The 14,094-nt window shown below is 44.0% G+C and overlaps 1 protein-coding gene and 2 non-coding genes across 3 annotated transcripts in view; 2 read left to right on the top strand and 1 right to left on the bottom strand.

The window, feature by feature from the left end:
- The window catches only part of PRSS16 (serine protease 16), a 37,503-nt gene that overhangs the window by 13,614 nt on the left and 9,795 nt on the right, over positions 1 to 14,094 (top strand). Inside the window, exon 4 of the mRNA XM_039224915.1 lies at positions 4,480 to 4,772. Coding sequence (XP_039080846.1) covers positions 4,480 to 4,772 — 293 coding nt within the window. The remainder of the gene's footprint in view (positions 1 to 4,479; positions 4,773 to 14,094) is intronic.
- TRNAL-UAA lies at positions 1,187 to 1,269 on the bottom strand. The gene has a single exon. It is a non-coding gene; the product is annotated as a tRNA-Leu (tRNA).
- On the top strand, positions 4,930 to 5,002 carry TRNAV-AAC. Its single transcript has one exon. It is a non-coding gene; the product is annotated as a tRNA-Val (tRNA).

Genomic DNA, 14,094 nt, shown 5'->3' with positions numbered 1-14,094 from the left:
CCAACCTGAAACACCAAGGAAAAAAAAGATTGGAGGGAAAAAAAGATCATTGAAGAGTTATTGATTAATGCCAAATGGTCTAATATATTTAAAGTTGAAATCCCAGAAGGCAAAGAGAGAAAAGAATAGAAAAAATATTTGAAGAGATAAAGACTGAGTACTTCCCCAAAATAATGAAATTCATCAAACCACAGCTCCAAGAGAGAACCCTAAGCATTTTATACTGGGGGGAGGGGGCTCTATTTACCTCATAGTTATACTGCTGAAAACAAAAGAGAGAGTGCTGAAGGCAGTCAAAGAATGAAATACATATCATATGTAGCTGAAAAAGGTAAAAATTACAGTAGGCTTTGCACAAAAAAGGAAGTATGACAGAAGATAAGGGAGTGACACTTGAAAGTGATTAGAGACAAAACAAACAAAAACTCAAAAGAACCAAAAACACTCTTAACCCTGAATTTTCTATCATGCAAAAACATTTTTCAACAATGAAGAAGACATAAAGATCAGCCCAGACACACAAAATCTGAAGGGTGTATTACCAGCAGAGCTGCACCATAGGAGACGTTGTGAGAAAGAGGGACTCGGGAAGAAGGAATACGAGCCCAGACACACAAGAAGGAATGGCTCTCCACAGAAATGGTTACCACGTGAAGATACACATAAGAAAGACTTTCCCCAATTTTAATCACTCTAAATCTGATGGACTGCATCAAGCAACAGTGCTGACATGCTGCAGAGTATTCGGGAAAGCGCTATGGGAAGGAAAACACAGAACAGAGGAGGGAGCAGTCTGTTGCTACAAGCTTCTGAGCCACTCAACAAGCAGCATAAAATGCCATTGAAAAGTAGACCTCATTGCAGCTGAGTGCAGATAGCCCTAGGGAAACCAGTCAAGGCTGTTTTAAAACACAGGTAAACAATCAGGCAATAAGGAAGATAAAAGTAAATCCTGTAAAATGCTCAAAAGTTTCAAAGACAGGAAGAAAGACAAAGGAAAGGAACACATAGAAAACAGCATAATAAGACAGAGACTTTAATACCAACATGTCAGTGGTGATGTGATCTGTAGATGATCTGAATCCACTGATTAGAGTTTGTCAGGTTGGATAACAGAAACTCAGAGCCAGCTGCAGTACTGGACCAAGTCCCTAGAAGGGGATTTTAATCTCACATAAAGGATGCATACCGGAAGTGGGGCTCGAACCCACGCGGGCATATGCCCATTGGATCTTAAGTCCAACGCCTTAACCACTCGGCCATCCCGGTGGTGCACACAGAGTCCAATGTCAAAATTACTGAATTAGAATTAATTAGAATTGCTGGTTCCTGGAAAGTTATGAATATACGTGGAAAACCTGTGACTTGGCTTTAACGTGCGGAAAGGAAACAATTCCTTATAATGTTTCTTGGGGAAAAAACTAATGTAAACGTTTATTTTCAATGACTATTATGTAATCACTAATTTGTACCATACATTGCACTGGGTGTCAGGGAAGACTGAAATATCCCTGGTCTCACGGACCTGCATTAAAACGAGAAATATTGGGGCGCCTGGGTGGCTTAGTCGGTTAAGCGTCCGACTTTCGCTTAGGTCATGATCTCGCAGTTCGTGGGTTCGAGCCCCGCGTCGGGCTCTGTGCTGACTGCCAGCTCAGAGCCTGGAGCCTGTTTCAGAATCTGTATCTCCCTCTCTCTCTGACCCTCCCCTGCTCACGCTCTCTCTCTCTCTCTCCTAGAAATAAATAAAAATATTTAAAAAAAAAAAACAAGAAATATTATGACATAAAAAACACATGATGCTACAGGAATACTCATTTTTCCGAGATTCAGTTTACTTTGTCACCACTTATGCTCAAGAGAAGACCCTTCTTTCAGTGGATTTGGAAAGAAAACCAAGAGAAGAGGAAGTGGAGTGAGAGGTGGGGAGAATACAGCTACGTGAACAATGTCTCTAGCTCACAGAGGCCGCATCTATACTTTTCCTTACTCATCAGAGAACACTGCTTTGCCTGCTGAGTGTAAGCCCCCATTCCAAACCCTTTGAATCTAACTATCCAGGTGAGGGCTTCCAGTCTGGAATCAGAGAGTAGATAAGACTGAGACGATCTACCCTTGGGGTATGTTGAGAAAACCCGACCGCACACATATGGAGTTTGGAGTTTAACCCGTGATGTTGATTTTAATAAAGGAAGTATTTTAACCAAGAGTTCTCACTATCCACTAATGAAATCTCTTTCCTGAGTACCTACTATGTGCTTGGCACCGAGCCAGGTGCACACAATACTAAGTCAGTAAGACACTGTCAGACGCTTCAGGTAGCGGACTGATTAAGATCTCATTAAAGCAGGTTCTAGATGGGGATTTGAGGGGTTGTATTGAAAGTTTGTGAAGGCTTCCGGAATCAGAGGTGAAATTAATCCTGATGTAGGTTTTGGAATAGAACTAAATTATAAACATCATAAAACACCTATTGAGAGCCACCAAAATAAATGCATGCCTCTCTGCTATTTTGGTTACCTGGAGAAAGAATTGCAATATGGGGAACTGTCAGCTGTACCACTCAAGCATGAAAGGTCGCAGGACCACTTTCCTCAGGCTTCAAACCTGATGCAGAAGGAGTCCAGCTTTTGCCCAGAATGCACAGAGCTATCCAAGTTCAAAAACGTGTCCTCTATTGGCTGGTAAAGCCATGAGAAAGGAACATGCCACTCATCTCATTGGTCCATCCAGCTCAGAGTTCTGTCTCTGGCCTTTTAGATACTCTGTGCTAGCGAGCAAAGAGATAGCCTGGAAGATTCTTGCCTCTGCCTGTTGAGGGAGATCCAAGCTGGGTCAGTGCTAAGTCCATGCTTGGGTCAGAGCTGAATCGAGAAGAGCGAGTAGTGGGTACAACAAAGGGCATGTCAGAGCAAGGAGTTCCCACACACTGACATACACAAGAGCTTTTATATTTTTCTATTGTTGTGATTATTTTTGTTGTCAATTTTTAATTGATGTATAATTGACATAGAACCTTATTTTCAGGTCCGTCTCTAGCTTACTATGATTTTTCATCACTACGGAACCCAGAGGGTTACTAAAGTTGTGGGTGGTAGTAGACAACCACCATTTACATTGGAATCAAAATACTTAAAAGGCTAGAGAATAAATGTTTTATGTTGGATTTCTCTGTCTCTCATTTCACCGCTGACCATTTCAATCCAATGAGGTTAAGCTCAAGAAGTAGACGTCATTCAGGACATAATCAGAACTCCATTTGCAAGCCGCGGGCTGTTTCTGATCACCCTTCCTAAATTCTGACAAATGCTCCCTCAGCTACCACTATCCCTCCTCTGCTACTGCTCCAGTTTCTCAGAATCTAGAGCCAAGAGTCAAGACCCACATGAGCCTCATATTTAGGAAACCGCAACTAAGGCGCTTTTACTCTTGACATTAGTTTGTCTCCATGGTGCTCAGGTGCCCTGGCCGCCTCTTCGGGAGCTAAAGCTGGCGGCGTTCTAGTTCCATAGCTTCTACAAGTGCCCCAATCAGCCCCCCAATTCTGTATTCTGAGAGCATGTGCCAACCACGGGCACTCATGCTTTGTTGACAGTGCTTTCGGCGGCTCCTCACGGTAGCCGGAAAGAAATGAGGGAAGAGAAAGCCCGCCCGGCCCCAGAAGCCCGCAGCCACCTGGAGCAGAGATCACCCAGTGGGAAAGATTGTAAAACCAAAGCTTGGTCTCTCTGTTGTGAAATGAAAAACCAAGACACGGAATCAGCACTTGGTTAAACTTGGACGTGGGGACAAAACCGGGCCTTCTGCAGGTAGCGTGCAGGTAACACCTCTACATCAGGACACCGTGTCACTGCTGAGCCCGACAGGCACAAATGCGGGCAATAGCAGGAAGCCGGCAAAGAAGCTGGTTACAGTTCAGAGGTAATCGCCAGCTAGGCAAGGAGGGCACTCTCAGTGCTGAGGAACCTTTGAAAGCATTTCATTTGGCATGAAGGCCCATCCGTTGGCATACACTGGGGGGAAAGTTTAGACGTCCAAAATTCAATTCTTGATTTTTACTTGGTCCTGCTTAATCAGTCATTAATTCATCCCTCATTCATTCATTCATTCAAGGAGTATTGATTGAACCCCTATTACAAGCCAGGCATTGTTGAATAGCTCAGAGTAAAGTAGTGGATACAAGAGACAGAACATCCTTTTCCCCAGGGAACTTCTATTTTAGCTCCAAGCTGATTAAATATGCCTTTCTGTGATGAAAACCATAACCACACGAGAAGAACTTTTTATCAACTTCCCTTGCGCAGCCTCGGTAAAGTGTGATCCCTCACAAAGCCAAGCTGAGCTAGTTATGCACGAGGAAGCTGCCAATATGTGCGTGAAACTGTAATAAATACAAAATTCGAGAAATAGATACATATCTTAGCTCACTGCTGATTCGTCCACGAATACACTTTCTGCCTTGTGCTTAAACCTTCCCAGGCCCATCCAGGCGGAGTTAGTTGCTGCTGTTCGTCTTTGCGGGACGCCCAGCCCTTCGCAGACACGAGGTGCGGGAGCGCTGGCCGAGCTCACGCCGCCTTTGGCCGGAGAGGAGTGTCCTGGGCCCGTCAGCCGGCTCTGGCTCCGACACGACAACTTTCCGTCGCCGAGAAATGAAGAAGGTCAGAGCGTCTTGCAAGGTCAGAGACAGGAGCCCAGGGCAGACGAGCGAATTCCCAGGACTCGGCCTCGGATTTCCTGCCTGGTGTCTGCGAAGCAGCTGGGGCCTGGCGGTAACGTCGGCCGGGCCGTGAGTTACCCGGTTCAGGTGTAAGAATCGGCCAGTGTGGAGCGGAAATAGTGCCTCCGCCGAGAATGCAGCCTCCAGGGAAGGCGCAGTTTAAAGTTCAAGGCAACTAATTCGGGAAAGTCAAAGCCCGCCACCGGCAAGTTTCCGTAGTGTAGTGGTTATCACGTTCGCCTAACACGCGAAAGGCCCCCGGTTCGAAACCGGGCGGAAACAAGGGTCGAACTTTTCCTCCTCCCCCCATAAATTCTAAGTTCTGTTCCAGAAATCATCTACCTAAATTTGCTTACATTTCTACCAAGTCTCAAATCTTTGTGCTCCTTGCAGCCCCAAACCTTCAATTACAAGAATTATATTCTATAACAAGCCCGGAGCTGGGACCTGCTTCCTCTCCTTGTTCAACCGCTGAGCCTGGTGCAAACTCACGCTGGGGTGGGAGAAGGTTCTGCGGGCCCGCGGGGCTGGCCGGGGCGGGCGGGCTGCATCCGCTTGGGCAGAAGCCAGGCGCAACAGGCCTGGCTGGGAGAGGAGTGTGGCTGGTCTAGGCAAGGGGGGTCGGAGAAGCCACCTAGGACTGCAGCAGGGGCCCAGCGGAGACGAGTCCCAGGAGACGGAGGAACGGGCAGCAAGGAGGGGAAGGTCAAGTGCAGCCTCGTTAGCCCATCGTTTAAGGACTTTGGCCTTCACTGGTAAAAAAAGGAAGACAGTGGATTTTAAGCATTGAAGTGACTCGACACGACTTAAGTTTTTTCACAGGCCTTCTCTGCCAGATCTGTGCAGTGTATTTGGTATGCAGAACAGAAGTGAGGCGCTTGCGGGGGTCCCTTTCATCAGGCTGCTTATCAGAGCTAACCCCGGCTTGGACAGGATGGTGGCCGTGTAGCTGCTGAAAAGTAGTTAGGGTTAGGGTTACGTCCAGACTTTAAGGACAGAGTGAGAGAAATCCCGGAGAACACTGATGTGACGAGTGAGAGAAAGCAAAATCAGTGATGACTCTGAAGGTTTTCGGGAGACGAACTGGAAGGACCGGACATGCCCTTAACTGAAATGTGAGCGTAGGGACGGAGCAGCATTAATGGGGAAAAATTGGGGAGTTCTGCCTTAGACATCATGTTATTGTTTTTATTGGTTTCAGGAGAATTTAGTGATTCCTCCCTTACATGTGACACCCAGTGCTCATCCCAACTAGCGCCCTCCTTAACGCCCCTTGCCCATTTAGCCCATCCCCCCACCAGCCTCCCCCTCCAGCAGCCCTCAGGTTGTTATCTGTATTTAAAAGTCTCTTATGGTTTGTTTCTCCTCTGTGTTTTTATTTACCCTTCCCTTCTCCTATGTTCATCTGTGTGTTTCTCAAATTCCACATATGAGTGGAATCATATATTTGTCTTTCCTTGACTGACTTATTTCACTTAGCATAATACACTCTATTTCCATCCACATCACTGCAAATGGCAAGATTTCATTCTTTTTGATGGCTGAGTGATATTCCACTGTATATATATATATATACCACACTTTTGTCCATTCATCAGCCGGTAGACATCTGGGCTCTTCCCATAATTTGGCTATTGTGGATAGTGCTGCTATAAACACTGAGGTGCAAGTGCCCCTTTGAAACAACACTCCTGTATTCTTTCATTCTTTTTTTTTTAATGTTTAATTTATTTCTAGGAAATAGAGAGAGAGAGACAGCGTGAGCAGGGGAGGGTCAGAGAGAGAGAGAGTCACAGGCTGAAACAGGCTCCAGGCTCTGAGCTGGCAGGCAGCACAGAGCCCGACGCGGGGCTCGAACCCACGAACCGCGAGATCATGACCTAAGCGAAAGTCGGACGCTTAACCGACTAAGCCACCCAGGCGCCCCAACACTCCTATATTCTTTGGATGAGTACCTAGTAGTGCAGTTGCTGGGTCATAGGCTAGTTCTATTTTTGTTTTTTTTCAGGAACCTCCACAGTGTTTTCCAGAGTGGCCGCACCAGTTTGCATTCCCACCAACAGTGCGTGAGGGTTCCCGTTTCTCCACATCCTCGCCAACATCAGTTGTTTCCTGAGTTGTTAATTTTAGCCATTCTGACAGGTCTGAGGTGGTATCTCATTGTAGTTTTGATTCGTATTTCCATGATGATGAGTGATGTTGAGCCTTTTTTCACGTGTCTGTTAGCCATTTGTATAGACATGCTAGCTTTTAGATGCCTGGTCTAAAACCCTCAAGTGTAATGCTGAGGAATCAGCTGGATATACCAGCCTGGAGTTCAATGGGTGGTTAGACTACAGATACACATTTGTGAGTGAGGCCATAGAGACATTACTTAAGCCATGAGAATAGATGAAATCACCAAGGAATGAGTGTTTATAAAGAAGAGGCCAAGGACCAAACCCTGAGACGTTCCCTTATAGAAAAAGGTGCGTGAGAAGAGGAGAAACAAAGAATATTGAGAAGCAGCAGCCACGGAGGTAGGAAGGCAATCAGGACAGCAGCGTCTTGAAAGTCAAATAAAGAACATATTTTAAAAAGGATGATGTGCCTATAGCCCCTGAGAAGTCAAGAACTAGGAAGTGATGGTTAATTTTAGACATTTAGAGGCCATTGGTGATCTTGATCAGAAATTTCCAAGAGATAGTCATTCCAAAAAACCTGTAGTGGATTCGAAGAAGAATGGGAGGAGAGAAACTTCAGACAGTAAATCTGTATATTCTTCAGAGATTTTGTAAAAAGCCATCTGAGAAGTAGAGCGTCAGCTAGAGGGGAATCTTGAGGCAAGAGAAGACTTAAGACAGGAGTGAAATAGCATATTTGAATGTTCACAAGAATAATCTAGTAGTCAGGAGAATACTGCTCTAGTCAATGCAGATAAAACTCTCTTTACATCATTACTAATTCACTGATGGGAGTATGAGAAAATTCCTTTCCCTGAGGAGACTGAAGAATTTTCCAGAGTTCTATAATAGCAGCATGTCACAAATAGATTTTGATTCCATGTTTCTCTTCTCTGTTATTTTTCCTTTTCAAGACAAAGATATAGGAAGGCTGGTTCTGGAACTACAATTGCTAAAATTGAAAACAGTTGAAGGAACCGTGAGCTGTCCACTGCTGAGTACCAGGCTTGCACTCTACTAGCTTGCCACGTCTTCGGTCTCACCGAATGTAGCAGCCTACAATCACAAAAGTGCTATATGGTCTTCGAGGATGGCCATATTTTCTAACATGTGAGGCTGACATTCAACTTCCAGGGCAGAGCTCTCAAAGGCAATCAACTCATGGGCTGGCAAGTGACCCGTGAGAACTATAACCTGATCCTCAATAAAAAATCTCTGCCTCAAAATGATTCAAGTATTTAAATAGGTCACGTGGATTTTTTAAGTGGAAATTAGAAATGGAAAGAGCAAAAGTAATGAAACCGACATAATAGATTCAAAGAGAAAATTACATTGAAAGATTTACTGGTTTACATTAACCTCTAGCTGCCAGCATAGAGGTCAATGAACTACTGCCCTTGCATGGCATCAGGATGATTCATCTAGACTCTCATAGACCTTGCCAAATTAAGAGACCCTTCTAGCGAGAGTATATGTGATCGTATTCCTAAAATCCTCTTTGGGTAACTTCCACTCCACCTAGCTTCTAGGTATTAAACGGAGGGAAAGGAGACAGAAGGAGCTAAGGTGATGTTTCCTCCACCTCACTCTCTAGTCAAGCATACAACCTTTTTTCTTTAAACAAAGAACTTTTTTTAAATGTTTTATTTATTTCTGAGAGAGAGAGAGACAAGAGAGATAGCATGAGCAGGGGAAGGTCAGAGAGAGAAGGAAACACAGAATCTGAAAGAGGCTCCAGGTTCTGAGCTAGCTGTCAGCGCAAAGCCCGATGCGGGGATTGAACCCACAAACCATGAGATCATGACCTCAGACGAAGTCTGACACTTAACCGACTAAGCCACCCAGGTGCGCCTAAACAAAGAACCGAACCACTTATCCATTCAAGCAATATGTATTGAACACATACTATGTCAGACATTGTATTTGCTACTGGGATAACTCCTAGGAACAAAATAGACAGAAATCTCTTTCCTTTCTAGTGGCAGGATTACAGAAAATTTTTAAAAGCAAAATTACATATAAAATCCTATACAACGTGATAATAAAGCTAAGGAGAAAAATTGAGAGAAGGGAATCAGGGATGAATGTGGGAGCCCAACAGTGACCACAAGAAAGTGTGGTTAGGGACGCGGGGATGTGCCTGCACACGGGGCTCCCTGCCTAGGCAAAGCATGCCTGCAAACAGGATGCTCTGCCAGGAGGCCTGCACACACTATCTTATTTAAATGGTCCGCTCGCAAATGAGGGAACATGCCCTCCTTAGAAGTAAGGAGAAGGCTGGAGTTGTGGGCAGGCCTCTTAGTAAATATGTTGTGGTCGCTTCCTCCCTTTGCTCCCCCCTGTCCTTGAAATGTGTTTGGCTACTTGCCCGTAATTGGTAAAGGAATGCATCTTGTAGGTTTCAGTTTGTATCCAGTTACCAGGGTATAAAATAAACCGCAAGAGGGGCTTGCGTAGAATTGTTCCTCCGGCCGGAGTTGTGTCTCTGTCTTTTGTGTGTGTCTTGTCCTTTGTGTCATTTCGTCCGCAACAGATGAATTTTTATTTTCAAGTTCTAAATGGATTATTGGTGACATTTGGGCAAAAATATGAAGGAAGAAAGTGAATATACCAGGGGGCTGTCTAGGTAAAGTGATTCCAGCCAGAGGATATAGTGTCCGCAGGGAGCCCAATATAGAGTTTACCTTGTGTATTTAAGGAATGCCAAGGAGGCTAATTCTGCTGGAATAAAATGAATGCTATTTTAATGACACAACACTTATCTACTGCCACAAATCTACTGCTTAGCAAACTATTCAAATTCAGTAGCTTAAAATAATTAGAATCTATTCATCTCACAAGTCTGTGGTTAACTAATATAGGTTAGGATTGACTAGACTGCTGGGCTGACTCACATGTCTGGTGAACACATCACCAGGCAACTAGACACTCACCACACATCTCATATTCCCCAGCGTGCTAAACCCAGGCAAGTTCTCAAGACAATGGCTCAAGGCAAAAATAACCAGGAAAAAATACTAAACAAATCCCTCCTGGAATTAAAAAGCGATTATAGCAAGGTTGTAGAATACAAGGTTAATATACAAAAGTCAATCACCTTCCTACATACTAGCAAGGAAAATTTGGAATTTGAAATTAAAAGTACAGTGTAATTTACATTAGCACCGCCAAAATAAAATACTTACGTACAAATCTAACAAAATTTGTACAAAGTCTATCAGTTCAGGCCATGATCCCAGGATTGTGGGATCAAGCTCTGCATCGGGCTTTGTGTCAGGCTCTTTGCTGGGCATGGAGCCTGCTTGAGATTCTCTCTCTCCTTCTCCCTCTAGCCCCCTGACTTGTTCTCTCTCTCTCTCTTAAAAAATAGAAAAAAAAAACTATAAAACTTTCATGAGAGAAATCAAAGAACTAAATAGATATTCCATGTTCATGGATAGAAAGAGTTAACACTGGGGCACCTGGGTGGCTCAGTCGGTTAAGCGTCCAACTTCAGCTCAGGTCATGATCACACGGTTCGGTTTGTGGGTTCGAGCCCTGTTCGGGCTCTGTGCTGACAGCTAGCTCAGAGCCTGGAGCCTGTTTCGGATTCTGTGTCTCCCTCTCTGTCTGCTTCTCCCCTGCTCATGCTGTCTCTCTCTCTCAGAAATAAAATTAAAAAAAAAAAAAGAAAGAAAGAGTTAACACTGACAAGATGTTAGCTTTTCCCAGCTTAATCTATAGATTTAACACAATCCCAATCAAGACCCCAGAAAATTGTTTTGTGGATATTAACAAGCTGATTCTAAAGTTTATATGGAGAAGGAAAAGACCCAGAATTGTCAACACAATAGTGAAAGAAAAGGATAAAGTTGGAGGACTGACACTACCTGACTTCAAGAAGTATGATAAAGTCACAACAATCAAGACATTGTGTTATTGGCAAAAGAAAGATAAATAGATCAATAGAATAGAATAAAGCATGCAGAAACAGACCCACATAAATGTAATCTGTTGATCCTTGACAAAGGAGCAAAAGCAATACGATGGATAAAAGTCTTTTCAACAAACAGTGCTGAACAATTACATGTCCACATGCAAAACAAAAAAAAATGAATAATAGACTTAAATGAAGAACACAAAACTATAAAACTCCTAGAAGATAACATAGGAGAAAATATAGATGACCTTGGGTGTGATGAGGACTTTTTAGATACAGCATCAAAGGCATGAGCCATTGAAAGAAACAATAAGCTAGACTTTATTTTCAAAAATTTTTAAATGTTTATTTATTTTTGAAAGAGAAAGAGAGCACAAATGGGAGAGGAGCAGAGAGAGAGGGAGACACAGAATCTGAAGCAGGCTCCAGGCTCTGGGCTATCAGCACAGGGTCCTACATGGGGCTTGAACCCATGAACGGTGAGATCATGACCTGAGCCAAAGTCGGACACTTAACCAACTGAGCCACCCAGGTGGCCCTAGAAACTAGACTATATTAAAATCGAAAACTCTGCTCTGCAAATGACACTGTCAAGAGAATAAGAAGAGAAGCCACAGATTGGGAGAAAATAGTTGCAAAAGACATAACTGATAGAGGAGTAGTATCCAAAATATATAAAGAACTCTTAAAACTCAACAAGAATATAAGCAGTTCAATTAAAAACTGGGCAAGAGAGATCTGAACAGACATCTTACAAAAAAAGATATACGGATGGCAAATAAACATGTCAACATTACATGTCAATATGAAAAGGCAAATTAACACAACAACGAGATGTCACCACACACCTGGAAGGAGGCCCCGAACCCAGAGCACCGACAACCCCAAACGCTGGGAAGGATGTGGAGAAACAGCAACTCTCACACGTTGCTGGCGGGAACACACCCACTTTGGAGGACGGTTTGGCAGTTTCTGGCAAAATTAAACATACTCTTACCAACCATGCAATCCAGCAGTCACATTCCTTGATATTTACCCAAATCAGTTGAAAATGTATGTCCACACAAAAACCTGCACACAGATGTTCATAGCAGCTTTATTCATAATTGCCAAACTCTGGAAGCAACGAAGATGTTCTTCAGTGAGTAGGTAAGTCAACTATGGTATATCCACACAATGGAACATTATAGAGCATTGAAAAGAAATGAGCTAGTGAGCAATGAAAAGATATGGAGCAACCCTCAATGCGTATCACTAAGCGAAAGAAGCCAATCTGGAAAGGCTATATACTCTGTGATTCAATTCTTTGATATTTGGAAAAGGCAAAACTATAGAGAAGGGGGTGTCAGGATTACGGAGGAGAGAGGGCTGAAGAGGCAGAGCACAGAGGATGTTTCGGGCAGTGAAACTATTCTGTATGATACTGTGATGGTAGACAAACCTCATATATTTGCCCAAACCTACAGAATGTACAACAAGAGTGAATCCACATGCAAACTACGGACCTTGGATGATAATAATGTGTCAGCATCGGTTCATCAGTTGTAACAAAGGTACTGTTGTGATTTGGGATATTGACAGTGGGGGAGGTTGTGTGTGGGTTGCGGGGGGGGGGATGAGAACTTCCCACTCAATTTTGCTGTGAACCTAACACTAATCTAAAAAATAAAGACTACTTTAAAAAGGCAGCAGCCACACCAAGCAAGCAGGAAGAGTGAAGGGCATATTCAGGAATCCTCTTTGTCAAGTTTGCTAATGCCGCGCTGGCCAACAGAAGTCCCACAGCTCAGCCAAAAGAAAGGGCACGTGAAAAACACCACACATAAAGGGAGGGGAGAAGATGCAATAAACCTTCCACAGCAGTTAATTATTCCTAGTTGATTCGATGCAAAAAGGTCAAAATAAAAATCACTTTTTTAAATTACCTACTCATGGGCTCCACACAGTCCAGTTTCTTATTCCAGCTCCACCGTCATGCACGCCATGGTCATGAGCATCCCTGCCAGCGACCACATTCCTACGCTCCCCAATCCCTCACGGTGACCTTGACCCCATCTCTGCCAGTCACCTCGTCACTGTGTCCAAGGCGGACTCAGAGGCTCAGAGATAAAATCGTTATTATTATACGTTACTTGGATATTAAGATAAACAAACAGGAAAGGAAGGAAGGAAGGAAGTGAGGAATAAAGGAAGGAAGGAAAGAAGAAATTTTGTTATTAGGTAAAGTAAAATGCTGAAAACACAAACTTCTCACAAACTTAGAAGAAGACTGGTCGGGGTCCCTGGGGGGCTCAGTCGGTTAACTCAGTTGATTGCAGCTCAGGTCATGGTTTTGGTTTTGTCTTTGCCGTTTGTGAGTTCGAACCCCCTGCCAGGCTGTGCTGAGAGTGCAGAGCCTGCTTGGGATTCTCTCTCCCTCCCTCTCTGCCCCTCCCCTACTCATGCATGTACACGTTCTCACTCTCTCTCAAAATAAATAAATAAACTTAAAAAAAGACCGATTATGCTGTAGCCATACCAGTAGCCATGAGTTCAATCTACCAATGACAACCGTGTCCAAGGCCGTGAGTCACGTCAGCCCCTGCCTTCTGAGTCAGTCAGAGATGGATTCACTTCAATAAACAAGCCGCTGAGCCCCTCCTCAACCAACCTCTCCCAAACAGCCACACTTGCACGGATCTCGTCAGCCCACTCAGCCCGAGCGTCCTCGCTTCCCTGAGCTGCCTCCCCCCAAAACATCACCCATCCCTCAGCTCTCTCAAAGGGCCAGTGCGCTCCCAACATAGCTCTCTCTCCAAATGAGTTTTGGCTCCGTATTTCAGGTATTGGATGGTGGTTTCATCATCCTTCGGAAATTCCCCTTTATCAAATCTGAAACATCTCAATTTCATTTTTTGCTGGGATTATATGTTCCATTAATTTTTCATCGCTGATATTGTGTGCCATATACAATGGGGTGGCCTTTACAGCCATCCTATTTTGTCACAAGGGGTGACTTGGGTAGGCTTTGGTTCCTTTAAACAGATGTATTTACCAGATTCAGCAAACAAAATATCAAACATACTTTGATGGAAAAACTTCATACAGTCACTCCACAGATATTACTGAAAGCTTGTTTTGTATTAAAAACTGTTATTGGTCGGGGGGTCTGGGTGGCTTAGTCAGTTAAGCATCCGACTTTCGCTTAGGTCATGATCTCGCGGTTTGTGGGTTCGAGCCCCGCGTCGGGCTCTGTGCTGACTGCCAGCTCAGAGCCTGGAGCCTGTTTCAGTCTGTGACTCCCTCTCTCTCTG

Source organism: Hyaena hyaena, unplaced genomic scaffold, assembly GCF_003009895.1.
Source record: "Hyaena hyaena isolate Hyena2069 unplaced genomic scaffold, ASM300989v1 scaffold_1826, whole genome shotgun sequence".
Lineage (NCBI taxonomy): Eukaryota > Metazoa > Chordata > Mammalia > Carnivora > Hyaenidae > Hyaena > Hyaena hyaena.
This window is presented reverse-complemented; position numbering and strand designations above follow the sequence as displayed.